Source organism: Cnephaeus nilssonii (genome assembly GCF_951640355.1).
Source record: "Cnephaeus nilssonii genome assembly, chromosome: 1".
In the NCBI taxonomy this organism is placed as follows: Eukaryota; Metazoa; Chordata; class Mammalia; order Chiroptera; family Vespertilionidae; genus Cnephaeus; species Cnephaeus nilssonii.
This window is the reverse complement of record NC_137072.1, coordinates 115,998,343-116,017,584: the sequence shown is the minus strand read 5'-3', so window position 1 is coordinate 116,017,584 and position 19,242 is coordinate 115,998,343. Positions and strand designations below refer to the sequence as shown.

At 66.1% G+C, this 19,242-nt stretch overlaps 1 protein-coding gene across 12 annotated transcripts in view; it reads left to right on the top strand.

The window, feature by feature from the left end:
* The window catches only part of ABLIM2 (actin binding LIM protein family member 2), a 91,058-nt gene that overhangs the window by 48,039 nt on the left and 23,777 nt on the right, over positions 1 to 19,242 (top strand). For 4 of the 12 annotated variants that reach the window (XR_013813494.1, XM_079770231.1, XM_079770233.1 and 1 more), the window contains exons 8-14: positions 715 to 773; positions 3,487 to 3,531; positions 5,503 to 5,580; positions 6,723 to 6,866; positions 9,900 to 10,020; positions 15,954 to 16,052; positions 17,093 to 17,146. Coding sequence is in view for 11 of the 12 variants with exons in the window: in XM_079770231.1 (XP_079626357.1) it covers positions 715 to 773; positions 3,487 to 3,531; positions 5,503 to 5,580; positions 6,723 to 6,866; positions 9,900 to 10,020; positions 15,954 to 16,052; positions 17,093 to 17,146 (600 nt within the window). In the remaining variant the exon portion in view is untranslated. Of the gene's footprint in view, positions 1 to 714; positions 774 to 3,486; positions 3,532 to 5,502; positions 5,581 to 6,722; positions 6,867 to 8,517; positions 8,551 to 9,899; positions 10,021 to 11,961; positions 12,061 to 15,953; positions 16,053 to 17,092; positions 17,147 to 19,242 lie in introns of all 12 variants that reach the window. The other 8 variants (XM_079770237.1, XM_079770236.1, XM_079770235.1 and 5 more) reach the window with 5 other exon arrangements.

Genomic DNA, 19,242 nt, shown 5'->3' with positions numbered 1-19,242 from the left:
GGTGGGTTAGATGAGGTCTGACCAGGCCGAGGTTTTCAAGCTCCAAGCCATGGACCCCAGGGGACCCCCAGCCTGGACCCCCAGACCCTTTGCCTGGTCTGCCAGGTGTGGGGCTCCACGCAGGTGTAACCTGCAGGTGACTCAGGCAGTAAAGCTCTGACGAGCAGGGGTCCCCGACCACCCCCTCCTCTGGGCGGCTCCCGCACAGACTTCCCAGTGAAGCCGGGCCGGGATGTGACGCTCATGATCACCAGGTCACAATAAGGAGCAGATGTCCCTTTGTGCCCACTGGGTTGACCGAGGGCGCGTCCCCACGTCCCCACGTCCTGCATCCGAGGCAGCAGCCTCTGGCCTGGTGGGTGGGGGCGAAGTGGGAATGGCCAACAGGCCTCAAGGGCCTTAGGAACGCCGTGCAGGGAGCCCCTGAGGCCCTGGGAGAGGCGGCGGCTCGTGCACCCCGCCCGGTGCCTAGAGATGAGCCTGTGGGAGCCGCGCGCTCGCGGTGGTGTCTGCCAGGTCATGTCCCCGAGCTGGGCGTGAGTCCCCCGGGGCAGGGCTGCCACCGGCCTGTCCAGGCCCAGCACAGAGCGTGCCCGGGGGCTCCTCGGAGGTGATGGCCGAGTGGACGTCCATCCGTGTGTGAGCCCCCCGCACCCCTACTCCCCCAAGGCCCTGCCTCGGGGAAGTGGCACTAACCCCCTGGAATCTCCCCAGGCTCCTCCATCTGGCACCCGGCCTGCCGACAAGCAGCCAGGACTGAGGACAAGAGCAAGGTTGGTGGGCTCCCGATTTCTCCTGCCGCGTCTCCGCGCTCGGGTGGGGTTGTCCTGCAGCGGAGGGGCCGCCGGCAGCGTCCACGGGCTGAGGGGCGTGGATGGCACTGGGGGGGGGTCAGGTGTAAACAGTGGGTTCTGGGGTCAGTGCAAGGTAGCTCCCGGGGCTCCCTGCCCTGCCCTCTGACCTCCTCATTTGCTCAGGGGATGCTGATGGCCACATACCTTTGGGGACAACTTTGAAGTTAGCGAGTCCCCAAACGGTCACCGCCATTTTGGCTCAATTCCCACAACAGTCACTAGAAGGGCAGGCCGTGGGGTTTGGCACGAGAGCAGCCCCCCAACCCCCCGCCTCCTTCCTCCTCCTTGCTGCCACCTCCCCGGGGCCGGGCCCTGACCCCCTCGCCTCATAGGGACCCTGCGGTCACCCTGGACCCCCAAGAATCCAGGACAGCCCCCCCCCCCAGGCCCTCAGTCCGTCTGCAGAGTCCCCGTGGCCACACGAGGCAGCAGCTGCAGGTGTGGGCGTGAGGGCCTGAGCCTTTGGGGACGCTGCCTGGCCTCCCGCCGTGACAGGAATGATGGTCACTGTGTCATGTGCACCGCCAGGCCACAGTCCATGACCCTGCGGTGACCTCCAGGGCCCGACCTTTGTCCGTGGACACCTCCATCCCGGAGGCCAAGCCCAGGCCTGCCAAAGGGGACCCCCCGCCGAGAGGCCTCCAGACCCCATGCGTGCATGGCGTGTGCACGGGGAGACCGACCCGGGGTGGGAAGGGGACGGAGACCACAGAGGCCACGCAGGGACAGCCAGGGTGGCCACAGCGGCTCCCGGGCCCGAGGGAGCCCAGCGCCGGCCTCTGCTCTCCGCCGGAGGCCACCCGTGCTGACCGTGGCCACGGCCCGGCGGAGGGAGGCTCTGCACTCCGGAGGGACAGGGAGGGAGGGTCACGCCCAGGGCTGCGCATCCGTGGCTTCCTGGGCTGTTCCCAAGATGCTTTGGGAACATTTGGGGGGAGGCTGCAGCCAGACAGCGGCTGCCCCCTCGGCGCGGTGCCCTGGGGCTGGCGCCTGCCCCTCGGTGCCCGGGACGGGATCCAGGCCCCAGTCATGCCCTGCTTGTCCCTCGTTTCCCCTCCCAGCCCTCAGGGCCTCTCTGTCTCACCCAGGAAATGAGGGTGGTGTCCGGGGCCTGGGTGGCCAGGCGGACGGGTGGGTCAGCTGGCTCTCCCTGGGGACGGGTCCCGGGGACTGTTCTCCGGGCAGCTGGCCGCTCTGGCCTGGGAGGCAGGAAGAGAGAGCCAGCTAATGACCACGGACCAGCCAGCCCGCCAGCTCAGGGTGCGGGGTGGGCTCCGGAGGGCAGCAGCGGTCATGGCTCGTGAACTCCTGAAACCGCCCGGTCAGGGTGGCGCCGGTGACCTGGTGATCGTAGGAGAGCTACCGCCCGTCTCGGGTGTGCTCAGCAGTCGTACCCACGGCCCCTCTGGGCCGGGCCCTGGGAGGAGGCTCCTTTCCTGCCCCCGGAGTCCAGCTGTGCCTCTGCCCGGCTGTGTGACATCGGGCGAATCCCTAGCCCTCTCCGAGCCTCGGGCCCTCAGCTTTAACCTGGAGACGGGTGGGTGTCAGACCCCCGCACGCTGTGACCCTGTAGTCAGTGCTGCTTGGAGGAGGCTGAGTGGGGGGTGGGGGGGGGGGCGGGGAGCTGCGGCCCCTTCCGACTGTGGGTGCAAACAGACCCGGGGCTGCTGCCAACTCAGGCCCAGCGCACGGGTCAGGGCCGCGCCCAGGGACCTGTGGGCCCCTCCCGAGCGGAGACACTCCCCGGGCGTGGGGAGCGCAGGGCCACCGCTGCTGCACCCAGGGGGGTCTAGGGCAGTGGTTCTCAACCTTCCTAATGCCGCGACCCTTTAATACAGCTCCTCGTGTTGTGGTGACCCCCAGCCACAGGTTGAGAACCGCTAGCAGGGTCGCCTAAGACCATCGGAAAACACAGATATTTACATTACGATTCATAACAGTAGCAAAATTACAGTTATGGAGGAGCAACGAAAATAATTTTATGGTTGGGGGTCACCACAACATGAGGAACTGTATTAAAGGGTCGCGGCATTAGAAAGGTTGAGAACCACTGCTCTAGGTGCTTCCTGTCATAGCCCAGCTGGACCTGAGGTGAAAGCGAGGTGACCTCGGAGCCCAGCTCCTCGCACCGTCAGACACGGAGCCCCTGGGAGCATCTCGGGGCTCCTCGGGGAGGAAGCGAGGTGCAGAGGGTTCAGACGTGTGAAATGTGTGCGGACATCACCTGTGGCCAGTAAAACAGGCCACCTGGCTGCAGGGACGGCGAGAAGAACAGACCCGAGTTACCTGCCTCGGAGTGGCCACCGTACCTGGGGTGGGCGGGGGGGGGGGGGGGGCTGTGGACCTGGGACTGCACTGTGGGTTCAGGCTGAGCTTGGGGGAGACCCCTGCCCCCGCCGGCCTTCAGAAGCCTGTGTTCTGTGGGGACAGGCAGTCCCAAGACTACGCCCCATGCAGCAAGCAGAGCCCGGTCCAGGGGCCGGGCAAAGCAAGGCAGGCCTCCCGGAGGAGGCGGCCCCCAGCTTGGTCCCAGAGGATGCCAGGGGCGTGGAAGGGGGCAGGCCAGGCGGACGAGTGGGCCGTACAGAGGTGAGCAGCGAGCATCACGCCCTGTCCCCTCTCTCCCTTCCAGATGCAGAAGCAGGTTTGCCCGGGTGCCGCCCCCTGTGCCTTCCAGGTTTGTGCCTGACGGCGGGCCCTGGTGTTGTCCCGTCCTCGCTGCTGTCGCGCTGTGTGTAGGGGAGCGGGGTGTGCTCCGCCGGGAGGGGCGGCCCCCGGTCTGTGTGAGTTAGAGTCCTGGGCCGACAGTGCTCCAGACGCCTCAACACCAGACACCCCTTTTCCCGCCCGGAGGCCGGAGGCCCGAGATCTCGGTGTGCGCAGGGCGGCTCCTCCCGCGGCCTCTCCGCGGCGTGTAGACGGCCGTCTCCTCCCCGTGACCTCACAGGGCCGTCCCTCTGTGTGTGTCTGTGTCCTTGTCTCTTCCTTTTAAATATGTTTTATTGACTTCAGAGAGGAAGGGAGAGGGAGAGGGAGAGATAGAAACATCAGTGACGAGAGAGATTCATTGACCAGCTGCCTCCTGCACACCCCACACTGGGGATCGAGCCCACGACCGGGCAGGTGCCCTTGACCGGAACCGAATCTGGGACCCTTCAGTCCGCAGGCCGATGCTCTATCCAGCTAGGGCAAGCATGTCAAACTCAAAGGCTAACACGGGCCCAATAAACAAGGTGTGAGTGTCTGTGGGCTGCAAAAACCCAAAAGCTTCAATTTTCATAGAAACGCCGGTTTATTTTGGTAGAGACAGGCTGAATTCAAAGGGCCGAGATAAATGAGTCATCGTTAATGAGCATTTGCTGGGGGCCACACGCGGCCGCGGGCCACAGGTTTGACATGCTTACGCTAGGGCGTACTCTCCTTGTGAGGACTCCAGTCGCGTTAAGTCAAGGCCCACCCTAACGCCCCACGTAACCTAACGAGGGCTTTAAAGGCCGTCTCTGAACACAGCCCTGCTCTGGGGCCCTGGGGTGAGGACTTCCGCATGCGAGTCGGGGACACCACTCAGCCCATAATGAGGCCCCGTCCAGGCTGCTGGCACTGCAGCGGGTGTGGGTGCTGAGGGGGGCCGGGCAGAATGGGGGGAAAGGGGTCTGCTTAGGAGAGGAGAGGGGAGGGGGCAGGGGGTGGGGAGAGGGGTTCACGCTATTGGCTGGGATGCCCTTCGCAGAGAGGGTTCCATTTAGACGGGCGAGAGGGAGAGCTGGTGGGGCTGGGCCAGGCAGGGCCACGCTGGGCCAGGTGAGGGGAGCGGCCACGTCACGCCCTGCAGGTCGGATGGACGCAGGCGCGGTGATCGGGCGGGAGCCGGAGAAGGAGCGTCCACGCGGACACGGGGCAGGCCGCCGTGGGGAGCAGAGGAGACAGAGGTCCGGTGCCGTCGCCTCGGGGGAAGCAGGAGCTGTGCTCGGGGAGGCGGGGGGCAGGACGGGTTTCGCACCGCAGTGGGCGCGCGGGGGCAGGTTCCACATGTGACGGAGGCCCCGGGCCGAGACGAGGGCTCAGCGTGAGCGTGGCCAGCAGTGACCTCCGGGGGCTGTCTCTGAGACCTCGCTGGGGTGCGGGACCCAACACGGCTCCTCAGGGGCTGCCAGGGCTGAGAGAGGCGAGGGGCGGAGTCAGGCGCCTCGGGGCGAAGCTGTGGCGCGGGGCTGAGACTGGTCTTTAGGTTCAGGGGACCGTCCCCCCAAGTCTGACAGCAGAGCCGCTGCTGGCACGCGCTGCCCCACGTCCCCATAATCTGGGCGGAAAACGTCCCCGAGCGGCATGGTTCCGGGTCGGAGGCGGCCTTGCCCCGGCGCTCAGAGCCTCGCCTGCTCCTGTCCCCCTGGAGCTGGTCCTCTCTGCGCCGTGAGAGCTCGGACTCGGCGGCGCTGCCAGCCCTGCTGGCTTGTAGCCGCACCTCGGTCTGCCTGATAGTCTCCGGCTGTCCGTTCAGCTGCCTGTTGCTGTAAGAATCCTTCACCCTGACCACGAAAGTCACCGCCGGGAGCCGGCCTCGGTGGCCGCGTGACTGACGGCTGCCTCTGGACGGTCTCCGCTGACACGTCCTGTTTTCCGTCCCGTGCCCGCCCCGCCCCTCCCCCAGGAGACCAGGACGTCCTCCGAGAGCATCATCTCCGTGCCGGCGTCCAGCACCTCGGGGTCCCCCAGCCGCGTCATCTACGTGAGTTGGGCTCTTTCTATGGGGAGGAGGGCCTGGGGGCGTCACGGAGCCAGGTGCCGGGCATCGGCGCTGCCATCCCTGCGCGGGGCGGGGGTAGACCTTAGGGAGCTGACGCGGAGCCTCCTTCCGTGGGCGGAGCCCCAGCGCTCCCCGGGCCTGTGGGGACAAGGGCGCGAGGAGGCGCTCACAGCTGCTGCCGATGACGGCGTAGAAGTGACATCGCCCACGCATGCACCAGGGCTTCCTGAATAGAGCGCCCGGCACACGCGGGGTCAGGCAGGCGTGAATGCCCTGCACGTCTGTGCGTGTCAGCGTGGAAATGCTCCTAGCGTGTGCCTAGGGAAGCATGCTGAGGATCACATATCACATATCCCATTTCCATTCAAGAGGATGTGTGTATGTGTGTGTATGAGTGTGCATGCGTGTAAGAGTGTACGTGTATTAGTGTGTGTGTATTAGTGTGTGTGTGTATGTGTTTGTAAGTGTACATGTGTGGGTGCATTCGTATTTATTTTTTAAATATTTTTATTGATTTCAGAGAGGAAGGGAGAGAGAGAGAGAGAAACAGCAACGAGAATCATTGATCAGCTGCCTCCTGCAGACCCCCCACTGGGGATCGAGCCGCAACCCGGGCTTGTGCCCTTGACTAGAATCGAACCCGGGACCCTTCAGTCCACAGGCTGACGCTCTATCCACTGAGCCAAAGCAGCTAGGGCATGCATTCGTATTTATAATACTTGCTTGTCTGCACACATGGCTGTGTCCGCATGTGTGTATACATGCATGCATATGTGTTCTGACACATGCACACGTGTCTGTGCGTTGTCTATGTGCACACAGAAGTGTCTGTATGTATTTTTAAACCACGGACTGAGCATTGTTGTCTGCCTGTGTCAGACCCGACACCGGCGGCAGCTCTTTGACCGCCGAAGCCATCCAATGCGGCCACCTCCGCCCCTCCGCCCCATGGGCTCTGTCCGAGAAGGCGTCCCGCAAAGCCATGGCGGCCCTTCGTGGCCTGGCGTCGGGACCAGGCCCCGAGATCATGAGGCCTCCCGGCCCCTAAGGCTGCTTGACCCTCCCAGGGCCGGGGCGCAGGCCCGGCTCCTCCACACACTGCCCGCCGCCCTGTCCCCCCGCAGGCGAGGCTGGGCGACGAGATCCTGGACTACAGAGACCTGGCTGCCCTGCCCAAGAGCAAGGCCATCTACAACATCGACCGCCCCGACATGATCTCCTACTCGCCCTACGTCAGCCACGCGGGAGACCGGCAGAGCTGCCTGGAGGTACGGCCGCCCGTGTCGGCCCGCGGGCGGGAGGCAGCCACGGCGCGGCCCCTCACTGTCCTCGCTGCTCTGCGCCGCGGGCCTCATGTCCGGAGACGCGCGTGGGCGTCCTCTAAGGAGACCCCACTGCGCTCTGCCCGGACGCCCCTGGCAGACGCACGCAGCGCCCTGGGGCCGAGCCCGGGAAGCCCCGTGTGGCCGGAGCAGGCAAGGCAGGTGTTCGGAAATGATGGGAATGGAGTCACACCTGCTTCTTGCAGTTCGGGTCCATTTTCACGACGTGCGAGATGTAGTTTTCCTTTATCCAGTGCCTTCAGCCTGCTCCCCGTCACCAGCCGGCCCGCCCCTGTCCCCACGCCCCTCGGGCGGCTGCACCCGGAGGACTTATTCCGTGGGCCCCAGGGGCAGCGTCCGTGACTGACTCGCAGCCGCAGCCGTCCTCCGTGTACTGCGGGGTCACCGTCCTCCGTGTACTGCGGGTCGCCGTGGGTGCCCGCTTTCTTGGGGGGCTTTGAGATTCCCGTGTGCCCTTGTTGCCTGTGGCCAACAAGACTGTCTGCCAGCCGGCAGCCCGGGTGTGTGTGCCAGGCGAGTGGGCGGCCTGGCGGCAGAGCCCCCTCCACAGGCCCCGGCCTCCTGTCTGAGGCCCCAGCAGGGTGCCTGGGAGGGGAGGCTGGGGCTCGGGGCGCCAAGGTGGAGGTGGTGGTCTGCAGTCACAGTGGCTGTGCACAGCCGGCGCTCAGGGCAGGCAGGGAGGGTGAGGCCAGCAGGGCCCTCCTCACAGCCGGCGCTCAGGGCAGGGCAGGGAGGGTGAGGCCAGCAGGGCCCTCCTCACAGCCGGCGCTCAGGGCAGGGCAGGGAGGGTGAGGCCAGCAGGGCCCTCCTCACAGCCGGCGCTCAGGGCAGGGCAGGGCGGGTGAGGCCAGCAGGGCCCTCCTCACAGCCGGCGCTCAGGGCAGGGCAGGGCGGGTGAGGCCAGCAGGGCCTCCTCACAGCCGGCGCTCAGGGCAGGGCAGGGAGGGTGAGGCCAGCAGGGCCTCCTCACTGGCTCTGTCCCTGGGGACATGCAGGGTCTGAGTGTCAGTCCCAGGAAGAGGCGGTGGGTGGGCGGAGGGGCGGGTCTGACCTGCTCCCACCTCCCGCTGCCTGAGCCAAGCCTGGCAGGGCCTCCTCCTTCCTGTCTGGTCGGCTCTGCTGGAGGCACTGGGGGAGGGTCCGGAGGCCAAGCCACTTGGCCACCACGTCCTGGAGCCAATGTCTGTGGGGTGGACGGTGCTCCCTACTCTAATGTGGGGGACCCTGGCTGGGAGGCTGCCTGCTCCCAAGGCCCCGCCAGCAGCACAGGCCTCGGCGAGCCCCGAGCCCCGAGCCCCGGAGGACCCCTCTTCCTTGGACTCCCAGGGCATCGCCTCCCCACGCCCTGAACCACGTCTTCCTGTTGGAAAAACTTCTTGGGGAGCAGGAGGTGTTGGGGGGACCGGGATGGAGACCAGCTCCCCTGTCCCGGCCTCTTTCTCGGGGTGCCATTCCCTGACCGCATTTCTCCCAAAAGAAGGTCTGGGAGCCCCGGGTGGGAGTGGCTGTGCCCGTGTCTCCCCACGAGCAGCCGCCGGCGCCGCGGCTAACAGGCTGCTCTGTGTTGTGTCCACAGTCGCCCCAGTTGCTCTCGCCAACGCTGATGGAGGTAACCGCGCCCCCAAGCGCGCTCGCGTGCTCCCGGGTTATAAACATAACCACCCGCCGCCCCAGAGGGCCTGGGGGGCCTGGGCCGTGGCGCCGGGGTCCCCTCGGCGTTGGTTATTTTTATGATCGCGTCGCCCCTGCATGCCGCCCTGGCGCCCTGCAGCCCTGCAGGTGCGGACGCCTGGGGCCCGGCCTGCGGTCGGGGTCACGGCTCCTCAGAGGCCCTCCAGGCCCCGGGCGCGGCCCCGCTCCTGCGCCTCCGCGGGGCCGTCCGGGAAGTCCTTGCAGCTGAACATTCTGGAGGCGTTTCTCTGTCCGGCCGCGTTGGTCACGGGCAGCCTGCTCCTCCTGTTTCTCAGGGTTAATGAGAGCAGAGAGCGCTGCCAGCCAGGCTCCGGGCTGCGTGGGCCTCAGCCCCTGGGACTGAGGAGGCCTGAGGGTGTGACCGGCCTCTGGGGCCGGCAGAGGACGCCCGAGACGGGGATGGACCGCGGGACCGTGGCTGCCCAGCGCGTGCCATCTCCGGGGCTGGGACCGGCGGAAGGGCTCGGGGTGCAGCACCTGCACGAGGCCTGGCTGAGCTGGGGGGGGGAAGGGGGGGAGGTACAGGGCAAGCTTCAGGGACGGTGGCTCATGCATTGGCTGGAGAGCGAGCCCCGGGAGCGGTGGTAAGCTGGGGGAGGGTGGGAGCCCTGCGTGCCAGGCCCAGACTCTCACCTTGCTCGTCCCCACACTGGCCTCGGGGGCCAGAGCAGCCGCACCCACCGGCGGCCGGACACTGGGCTGAGCCGCAGTGGCCCGCAGCCTGCTCTTCCCTGCCCCGCGTGCCACGCCATCTCACGCCGCCTGCCACCCGCTCTGACGCTCCGAGCAGCTGCTCATCCTGCTTGAACGGAGCCCGCGTTGTCCGTGCTTGTGGGTCTGGCTCAACGGGGCCCACGCCTGGACCCTACGGAGGCTGGGGAGAGCACAGAACCTCAGTGGTTCTCGAACTGTGTTCCGAGGAGCCTTGGGTGCTGGGAAGGACCGCAGGAGGGGAGCTGAAGGCTGTGGGAGGACTGGGTGCCTGCAGCTCCATCGTGGGCGCCTCAGCCACAGTGGGGCTGGTGGAGGGGGTGGAGGGGTGGCCCCTGCCCTCTGACACGGGGGGGGGGGGGGGGGGGGGCACGGGCACCAGGCTCAGCCTGCAGGAGTTCAGCACCAAGGCCAGCCCCCTGCATCCTCCCCTGTGCCCACAGGCGCAGGGAACTTCCGGGCCCCGCTGAGTGGGCTCCGAGGTCAGGAGAGCGGACACTGAGCGGAGGGGGTGGGCCTTGCTCGGCCCGTGCTCACCCGGTGTCTTTCCTCCAGGGAGACCAGGACGACCGCTCCTCCCGGCAGTGCCGCACCTCCAGTCCCAGCTCCGCCGGGTCGGTCAGCCTTGGGCGCTACACCCCGACCTCACGGTCGCCCCAGCACTACAGCCGGCCAGGTACTTGGCCCCACGGCTCTGTGGCCCTCCGGGAAGCAGGATCTCTTGTTGCTTTTCCTGCTAAACCAGTCTCTTACCTACACGGGCGGGTGTGGGCTGCCGGTGGGCGATGGAGAACCCGTCCGTGAGCAGGAGGCCCCCTCGTGTCCGGGCGGGAGGGGGACCGCGAGGCAGCTGGTCCGCCTGTGGGTAGAGGGGCTGGGCCACGGAGCTCGCGGGCACATCTGAGCACGTGGGCCCGCGCGCTCGGAACTCAGGTCTCAGTAGAGCAGACGCCAGGAGACAAAGTCGCCCGGACGGAAGGAGCCCGTCAGGTCCCAGCTCACGTGGGCCTGGGAGGAGGAGGGAGAGTCAGTGCCCAGAAAATAGTCAGTTCCCGCCGCATCACCCGCAGCTGGCGGTGGCCCCAAGGACAGCTGCCCCGTGGGGAACAGGCCGGAGGCCACCAGCAACTGCTCAGAGCAGGGCGAGCCCGAGGAGGCCCCCTACCCCGTCCCACCCCATCCCTGCTTGGTGCCCGCTGCGGACTGCTGACCCTGAGCTTCCAGAGCCTCGTCGCCCTCAGAGTGTCAAAGTCCCAGGGACACGCCACACACAAATAGGGCGCTGCCTTTTTGCGGGATTTTTCCACACTGCTTCCTCCTCGGCCCGCTGCCGCATGACATCATTTCACATCCATCGACAACAGCTCTCAGCCTCCAGCCTCTGTGGAAAAATCACAGCTCGCTCATTGGCAAAGCACTTCCATTGCCCCCTGCAGTGTGGCTGGTGCATCCTGCTCAGGAATAGGTGTTTGGAGAGTGAACGAGTACGTGAGAGAGTGAGTGAGCGAGCAAGCGAGTGAGTGAGAGAGGGAATGAGTGAGTGAGTGAGTGAGTGAGTGAGTGAGTGAATGAGTGAGTGAGGGAGGGAATGAGTGAGTGAGGGAATGAGTGAGTGAGTGAGGGAATGAGTGAGTGAGTGAGTGAATGAGTGAGTGAGGGAATGAGTGAGTGAGGAAATGAGTGAGTGAGTGAGTGAGTGAGTGAATGAGTGAGGGAATGAGTGAGTGAGGAAATGAGTGAGTGAGTGAGTGAATGAGTGAGGGAATGAGTGAGGGAATGAGTGAGTGAGGAAATGAGTGAGTGAGTGAGGGAATGAGTGAGTGAGTGAATGAGTGAGTGACTGAGTGAGGGAATGAATCAGTGAGGGAATGAGTGAGTGAATGAGTGAGTGAGGGAATGAGTGAGTGAGGGAATGAATCAGTGAGGGAATGAGTGAGTGAATGAGTGAGTGAGGGAATGAGTGAGTGAGGGAATGAATCAGTGAGGGAATGAGTGAGGGAATGAGTGAGTGAGGGAGGGAGTGAGTGAGAGAATGAGTGAGTGAGGGAGGGAATGGGTAAGTGAATGAATGAGGGAATGAATGCCTGAGTGAGGCAGTGAATGAAAGAATGAATGAGTGAGGGAATGACTGAGGGAGGGAGTGAACCAGTGAGTTGAGAGTGATTGAGCGGGCAAGCCAGCGAGTCCGGGAGTGAAGGGCCCCTCTGCTGACCCCTGACCCCTATATTCGGTCACCTGGGCTGGTGGACTGTCCCCAGCCGGGTGGTAGCCCCAGGGGGCCAAGCCCTGGATCTCGGCTGGTGAGGCCTGGTGACTGCCGGGGACAGTCTGCACACACCAGCCTAGCCAGCTGCCCTCCACCTGCGTCCTGGATCCCAAGGAGCCCCAGGAGGGGTCGGGCAGGGCACGGGGGCCAGCGGCTCCTGTGCCCAGAGGGCGGGGCCTCCGCACGCCGGCCCGGAGCAGACTGGTGGAGGGCACCTCTGGCGACGCCCCTCCCTGAGGCCTGCGTCCTTGGAGAGGAAGCGAGGTGTTGCTGGCAGGCGGGCCTGGGGCTGTTCCGGCTCTGCGGCCGGTGCCCCGGGCGGACTCTGACTTGCTCTCTGTTGCCCCGCAGCTGGTACTGTGAGTGTTGGTACCAGTAGCTGCCTGTCCCTGTCCCAACACCCAAGCCCTACGTCCGTGTTCAGGCACCATTACATCCCCTACTTCCGAGGTAAGGCGCGCAGTGCTGCGGCTGCGGGTGCCCCAGGGTGTTTGCCACACGTGTGTGTCGTGTCCGTGTCGCCGCATGGCTTCCCGAGCCCCGTGTCTCATGCCTGTGCTCCTCGCTGTGTCTCGTGAGTCCAGCTCCGTTTCCGTTCGTGTGTGAATGTTCCCGGGCGGGGAGGGGGGAGTGTAGTCAGCTCATGTGAAGGATGAGCGGTGAGGAGAGGGGTGGAGAGCTGCAGGCAGAGGTTAGGGCCTCTCCATCGCCTGCCCTCGGACCTGCATCATCTCATTCTGTTCCCCACCTGTCACTCCACGGGCGTAGGGATGCCAGCGGCGGGTACCAGGCCCAAAGGCTGAGGCTGAAGGGGGCAGGGCCGTGTCCACAGTCAGAGCACAGAGTGGCCTGGGGCAGACGCACACCCTGCATGGCTCCCACTCCTGCCTCTTCCCAGGGGCCAGACCCTGCACGGAAGCGTGTGTCCACCCCACTAGGAACATGGCCAAGCTCTTCTCCCACATGCTATGGACTGAATTGTGTCCCCCAGAATCCATATGTTGAAGCCCTCACCCCCCAGGTGACTGGCTTCAGGGAAGGGTCTTTAGGAGGTTATTAGGGCCGCACGAGGGCGTGCAGGTGGGGCCCAGGCCCGTGGGGTGGGTGGTCTTGTAGGCAGAGGAAAGACCACAAGATCTCTCGGCCACGCCGCATGCGCTCAGAGGTCCGGCCACGTGGAGACGGGGCTGTCGACAAGCCAGGAGGGGAGCTCTCACCAGAAACCACACCTGCTGCTGACCTCCAGCCTCCAGACTGGGAGGAGATGTCTGTTATCTAAGCCCCTCAGCCGTGGTGTTTGTTACGCAGCCCTAGCTGACTCACATGCCACAGAGACTCAGCAGGAGCAGGAGCAGCGTGCTGTTCTGCCCTCTGGCCCCGGGGGACCAGGAGGGGGCAGGCTCTGCTGGTTTACGCTGTCACCTGATGGTCACCAGACAGGCTCCTTGCTTCTCTTACACCATCACCATCCGTGGCTTCTCGTGGCCTCTCAGGTCGGCTGGGAAGAGGCCCCTGGTCCCGGGGACCACGTCCTCCTGGAGCACCGGTCCTGCCGTCGCGGTCCCTGCTGGACCCACTGACTCTCTTGAAAAGCAGCCACGCCGGAAACGGTGCATTTTGTGACGGGTCCCTCGGGGCGCGGTGTGGCAGGGCGAAGAGAGGAACCGTCCCGTGGAGAAGCCGGGCACCACCACGACCTCGGCCAGGGGAGCCGGGTCCACATCACGTGACGGGTCGTGTGACAGCAGGTGCCCTGGACCCGATGGGGTGGGAGGGCACCTCTGTGGCCTTCTCCCAAGAGCCACGACCTCGTCTGGTCTGAGGAAACATCCGAGGACCCCGCCGCGGGCCTTTGGCAGACACCGGCCCCACTCAGAGCCGAGGTGCCGGACAAGGAGAGTCTGAGAAAGGGCCGCGGCCGAGGGCCCAGGGCGGGGGCGGCTGGACTGGACGTGTGTCCGGGGGATCCTGGGAGGAAAGCTCTTCCGATAAAAACGGGTGAAACGCACGGAACGCGGCGTTGACGGAGCACCGCTGCGCGATGCTTGGGAAGTGAGCCGGCGCTTGAAGTAAAAGAAGGTGACTTTCCAAAGGCCAGGGCTCCCCGTCGCTAGAAGCACCGCCCCCCACCCCCACCCTGCCCCCGCCCGGCGTCTTCTCTTTCTCGCTGAGGGATGAGCCTCCCGGCAGATGTCCGGAGCCGCCTTGGTCCTGAGCCCCCTCCCTCGGAGCCGGGAGCCCGGCCGAAGGGACCTCCGTGCCTCTTCCTCGGTTCTCGCCGTCCGCGGTGACGTCAGCTGGGGATTTCACCGCCGAGGCCCGGAGGAAGCCGGTCCCGGACCGTCACCAGGGCCTCCCCAGGCCCCTCCGCCCTGTCCCTCCCGCGGAGGTGGCCGCGGGGGTGCACGCCCTGCCGGCCGTCACGGACGTCCCGACAGCTGGCGTGCCCAGCGCTGCACGTGGCCTCGCGGGGCCGAGGCTGGCACGTTTCGTTACCGTGGACTCACCGTGAGCGGCGGCGAAGAGAAGCGGTGCCCCTGAGCCCGACCAGGAAGCGTGTGGACGCGTGGGGAGGACTGGAAAGGGGGTTCCAGGCGGGCAGGAGGGGGCGCGGGGCGGCCAGGAGGAGAGGGTGTGAGCAGAGAGGCGTCCCGGGCAGGGACCGAGGTCTCGGGGGCGGTGGCTGGTGTGGAAGCCCCCGATGGCGGAGGTGAGGAGGGCAGAGTGGGCCCGGGGCCGCCACGGCTGTGTTCCAGCTGCCCCTGGGTTTGGGCCCCCTGAGCCCGGGCGGAGGCTGGGGACTCCTTAGAGAAAGGTCCGCACACAGTCCTGCTGGTGACCTGGGAGGACGCTGCCCGCAGCTGGGCGCTGGGGACGGAGACCTGTGGCCGTGAGGCTGTGGCCGGCCGGATGGGGGGTGAGGCCATGGGTGCCAGGCAGAGGGAGCGAGCCCTGGGAGGCCTCCCGGTTCCGAGGCCCTGCCAGGAGCCCGCCGCCCGGGGATGGCGCCGGGGGAGCCATGCTCACTGTTCTGGCATCGGAGCAGGTGGCTTGGTGCAGCTGAGTCACAGCCACACGTGTAGGGAGGCCTGGGAGCCTTGCTCCCTGGGGTGGTGCGCAGGCAGGAAGCTCGGGGCGGAGCCAGACAGCGCTGGGGTGCGGCCGCCGGGGAAAGGCAGGGCTCCCACCAGGAGGGGCTGCACAGCCGTCTCCCTGATGTCCCGTCAGCGCCGACAGGTGACATTGGGCCCAGGCACAGGAAGATGCTGGAAGTGACCAGCGGCCCCTCAGTGGCCTCGGCCTGGTGGGGGCCCTGGGTGTGGCTCCTGGAGCCGAGCTCCACCCACCCTGTGAGCCCCGGGCCCTGCACACCCACCCAGGCGAGAGCTCTCAGAGCCGGCGCCCCGGCAGCCAGCATGCGTCCCCGCCGGCCGCCCCCCCCCCCCCCCGCCCGCTGTTTAATGCGGCCTCATCACCCCGGGCCCCGTGGCGTGAGCAGCTGCAGCTCCACGGGGTGTTTGGGGTGGCGAGTGGCCTGCCCTGGCCGAGCTGTCATCGAGTGCAGCGGGGTCCCTGAGGCCACGGGAGAGGCGGCGCCGTGCCTCACTGGTCCTCCCAGTCCATGCCATTGCGTCCTGTCCCTCACGTTGTTCCTTAAACACGGGTGGCGGGGGCTCACCTGGGGACACGGCCGTCCGCGCTGCGACTTGATAATCCAACCTCGTTGGCCCAACAGCAGGGGCACATCCAGGCGGGTGAGGAGTCGGAGCCCGCTTCGGGGTTCTTTCCCTTTAACTGCCCCGCACTCGCCTCGGGAGCGGCGGCTGCTGGGCCCACGCGGCCTTGTGCGGCGGTGGCTGTGATTCCCAGAGGCTCTGCGGGCAGACAGTGCTGCGGACGGGCGCTGGGATCCCGTGTGGATGCCGATGTGGCCTCTCCAAGGAGGGCCGCGCCTTCACACAGATAGGAGGGGGCCTGGCCGATTCGAATACCAGCGCGCAGAGCCGCAGGCCGCGTGCCCCCCAAGGAGACCGCCGTGCCCCCCCACCCCCCAAGGGGAGCGGGCTCTGCCGAGGCGGCCAGCCCCACCCTCCCGGGCACCAGGAGCCATGGCTCTCCGCCCTCGGAGCCAAGCTGTGCCTTCGCCACGGGGCCCGGGGGAGGGTGGGCGCGAGGTTGGATTAGCAAGTCGTGGGCCCGTGTGGAAACCCCGGGCAGGGGCGGGGGCCCACAGGCAGGGGAGACGGGGTCACCGAATGAATAAGCTCTCTCGCTTGAAATCCTCTGCTCTGCCCCCCCCCCCCCCCCCCCCTGCTCTCCGCTGTCTGCGCTTCGGCCTGGAGGCAGCGAAAGCGGCCGGAGCACCCCCAGCCTCTCGGTGCTGTCCGACAGCAGGCCGCCCGCCACCTACCAGCAGGCGCCGCGCCACTTCCACGTCCCAGGTAGGCCCGCCCGGCCCGCCTCGCCCAGCGGGTGCGGGGTTCCTCTCGGTTCCCCCCAGTCCTGAGATGCTTGAAAAATCAGCACATGGGCGTGCACATCCCCCCACTTCCTGTCTCCAAAGGCCCACAAACACCAGGGAGACACTGTGCCTCCGGGGAGTGGGCTGGGGGAAGGGCTGTCTGGGCAGGCGGGGTGCCCTCTGCCCCTCCCACCGGGGCTGGCACCGGGGCTGGCTGAGGCTGAGTCTGAGGGGGTGGGGCCTGGGTGTCCGCCGAGGGCGGGTCCCGAATCTTTCTGGAGACCCCGAATCCGGGTGCCTGGGGAGCGCTGACCAGCCATCCATTTGCTTGCTGACCCTGCTTTCTCTCCTTCCTTCCTTCCTTCCTTCCTTCCTTCCTTCCTTCCTTCCTTCCTCCCTCCCTCCCTTCCTTCCTTCTCTCCTTCCTTCCTCCCTTCCTCCTTCCTTCCTCCCTCCCTTCCTTCCTTCTCTCCTCCTTCCTTCTCTCCTCCTTCCTTCCTTCCTTCCTTCCTTCCTTCCTTCTCTCCTCCTTCCTTCCTCCCTTCCTCCCTTCCTTCCTTCCTTCCTTCCTTCCTTCCTTCCTTCCTTCCTTCCTTCCTTCCTCCTTCCTTCCTTCCTTCCTTCCTTCCTTCCTTCCTTCTCTCCTCCTTCCTTCCTTCCTTCCTTCCTCCCTCCCTCCCTCCCTCCCTCCCTTCCTTCCTTCTCTCCTTCCTTCCTCCCTTCCTCCTTTCTTTCTTCCTTCCTTCCTTCCTTCCTTCCTTCCTTCCTTCTCTCCTTCCTTCCTTCTCTCCTTCCTTCCTCCCTTCCTCCTTTCTTCCTTCCTTCCTTCCTTCCTTCCTTCCTTCCTTCTCTCCTTCCTTCCTTCTCTCCTTCCTTCCTTCCTCCCTCCCTCCCTCCCTCCCTCCCTCCCTTCCTTCCTTCTCTCCTTCCTTCCTCCCTTCCTCCTTCCTCCCTCCCTCCCTTCCTTCCTCCTTCCTTCCTTCCTTCCTCCCTCCTTCCTTCCTTCCTTCTTCTCCCCAGACACCGGCGTCAGAGATAACATCTACCGGAAGCCCCCCATCTACAAGCAGCATGGTACCGTGCCTCCTGGCTGCATGGTCCTGCGTGCCTGCCCGTGCTCTGGGTCCTTGCTTGGGTTGTGTTGATGCCTGATGCCCCCCCCCCCCCCGCCCGGAGAGGCCCTGCAGCCTGAATATTACATGCGCCTTCGCTGCAGGCCCAGGGCAGGGCCTCTGCATGGAGTCCGAGGAAGGCGGGTCTGACACGGACACCCTGTGTGGCAGGGACCCGGGGCTGACGCTCACGGCCGGGCTGGGGGGCGTTGTGCCGAGAACTGGCTCCGGTGGCTGGAGTTTGCTGCTTGGAGAGCAGCAGCCAGGCTGACCGCAGCCGAGGGGGTGAGGGGCAGGTGTCTCGGGCCGCAGTCCGAGCCAGCCCGTCGGCGGGAGACAGGACAAGCGAGCTGGTCAGTCCTCCCCGCGTGGGAATGAGGCCCCGGGCGGTGAGAATCGCTGGCGAGAGAATGAACGCCGAGCCTCCCATGAGGGACGCCCTGCCTCAGCAGATAGGGGCTGCGATGCTCACGGAGAGAGTGTCTCCGGGCCCCCAGCCTCCCTCACGGTGGCCACCGTGCCGCTCCACCGGAGCCTGCGGGGCAGGTGCGCAGGAGCACCGGCTGGGCCATGGCCCGGGCGGCGGGAGGTGGAGGCTCACGGTGTTCCCTGTGTCCGCACGGAATTTCTGGGTGATTTGGGCCATCACACCGGGAGCCTGTTTCCTCATCTGCAAAATGGGATGGGCCCTCCACCCCGCCCTCCACGGGCCGCGCTGAGGACCGGTGCTGTGCGCGCGGGAAACACGTCCTGAACGCTGGGCGCTGTGTGGGGGTTGTTATCACGTTGCTAGGGAGACGGGCAGAGGGATGCCCACCCCTGAGGTCCTTGCTCGGACGCAGACAGAAAACAGCCACGTCCACACGGACACCTGGCTGGACGCTCCCCGGTGGGGGGCACACGTCTGCCCGGTGGCTCACTGGCCGTCAGGGCCCGGGTGCTGTCCTTGGCGGCCGCCGCCCGGTGCGGGTGGGTCTCTGCCTCCTCCCAGGGAAGGAAGCGAAGAGAGACAGCCTGGTTTCCAGGGCGATGACCTTTCCCGCTGCCTCCCAACCAGGGCTCAGAGCCCAGGTCTTCCCGAGGGTCAGAGTGGGACGCACTCCCGCGGGCACGAGTGGGGAAACGGAGGCCCAGCTGAAGGAGGTGCCGTCCTCCGGTCATGCCGCCCAAGGTCTCGTCCTGCACGCCGGCGGGGGCTCACCTGGCCCGTGCCAGCCTCAGGCGTCCTGTGCGCAGTGTGGGGGGAGAGGCATCAGTGCGGCCACCACGTTGCTGGGGAGTGGGCCCAGCCAGACCTCCGACAGAGCTGCGACGGCGGGGTCGGGGGGGCGGTCAGCAGGACCCTCTGGGGTCACTGTTCACCCGGAAGTTAATGCCTCTCCCATCCAATGGCCAGTGAACTCCTATGTGACCCAACCCTGAGCAATGACCGGATTCCTTGGCACGTCCCAGGATCGGGGCTTGTTGGCTCTTCTGTGAACTAAACGGCGTACAGCGCCTTCTCGGACGCACACAGGGCCCGGCGTGTGGTTGCCGTGGACTGCCCTCACCCGCGTGCCCTGCTGAGCCTGTGTCCGGCGGGGCAGTGGCACGCCGTTGAGCGCCAGCCCGTGGCAGGTGTTTGACTGTGACATGCTTCCCCACCCCGTCGGCATGCGCCCTGTCAGAGGTGTGTGTGTGAGCATGCAGGCATGCGTGTGACACCGTGCATGTGGGCATGTACCCCCGCCCCCAAGTCTCAGCAAACAGACCAGCCAGTGCCTCTGGGGGACGGAGGAGCGCGACGCGGGCGGGAGGAGCCACCGAGCTCCGGAAACAAACGGCGGTGCCGACGTGTGGCGGCCGTTTAGTTCATCCGACGTGGTGTTCTCCACGAGCTCGAGGTTTAGGCTTTTTCATCGACGTCACTGGTTTTCACCTTCCACTTCCAACTCACGCAAAGCCTTTCTTAGCTCAGCACCACTCTCGCCCGGTGCTCTAGCCTTCCTCCAGCCAGCGGGCGGCCAGGCCCGTCGGGCGGGGGACGAAGGTGGGGACGAGAGGACCCGCGCTCACGAG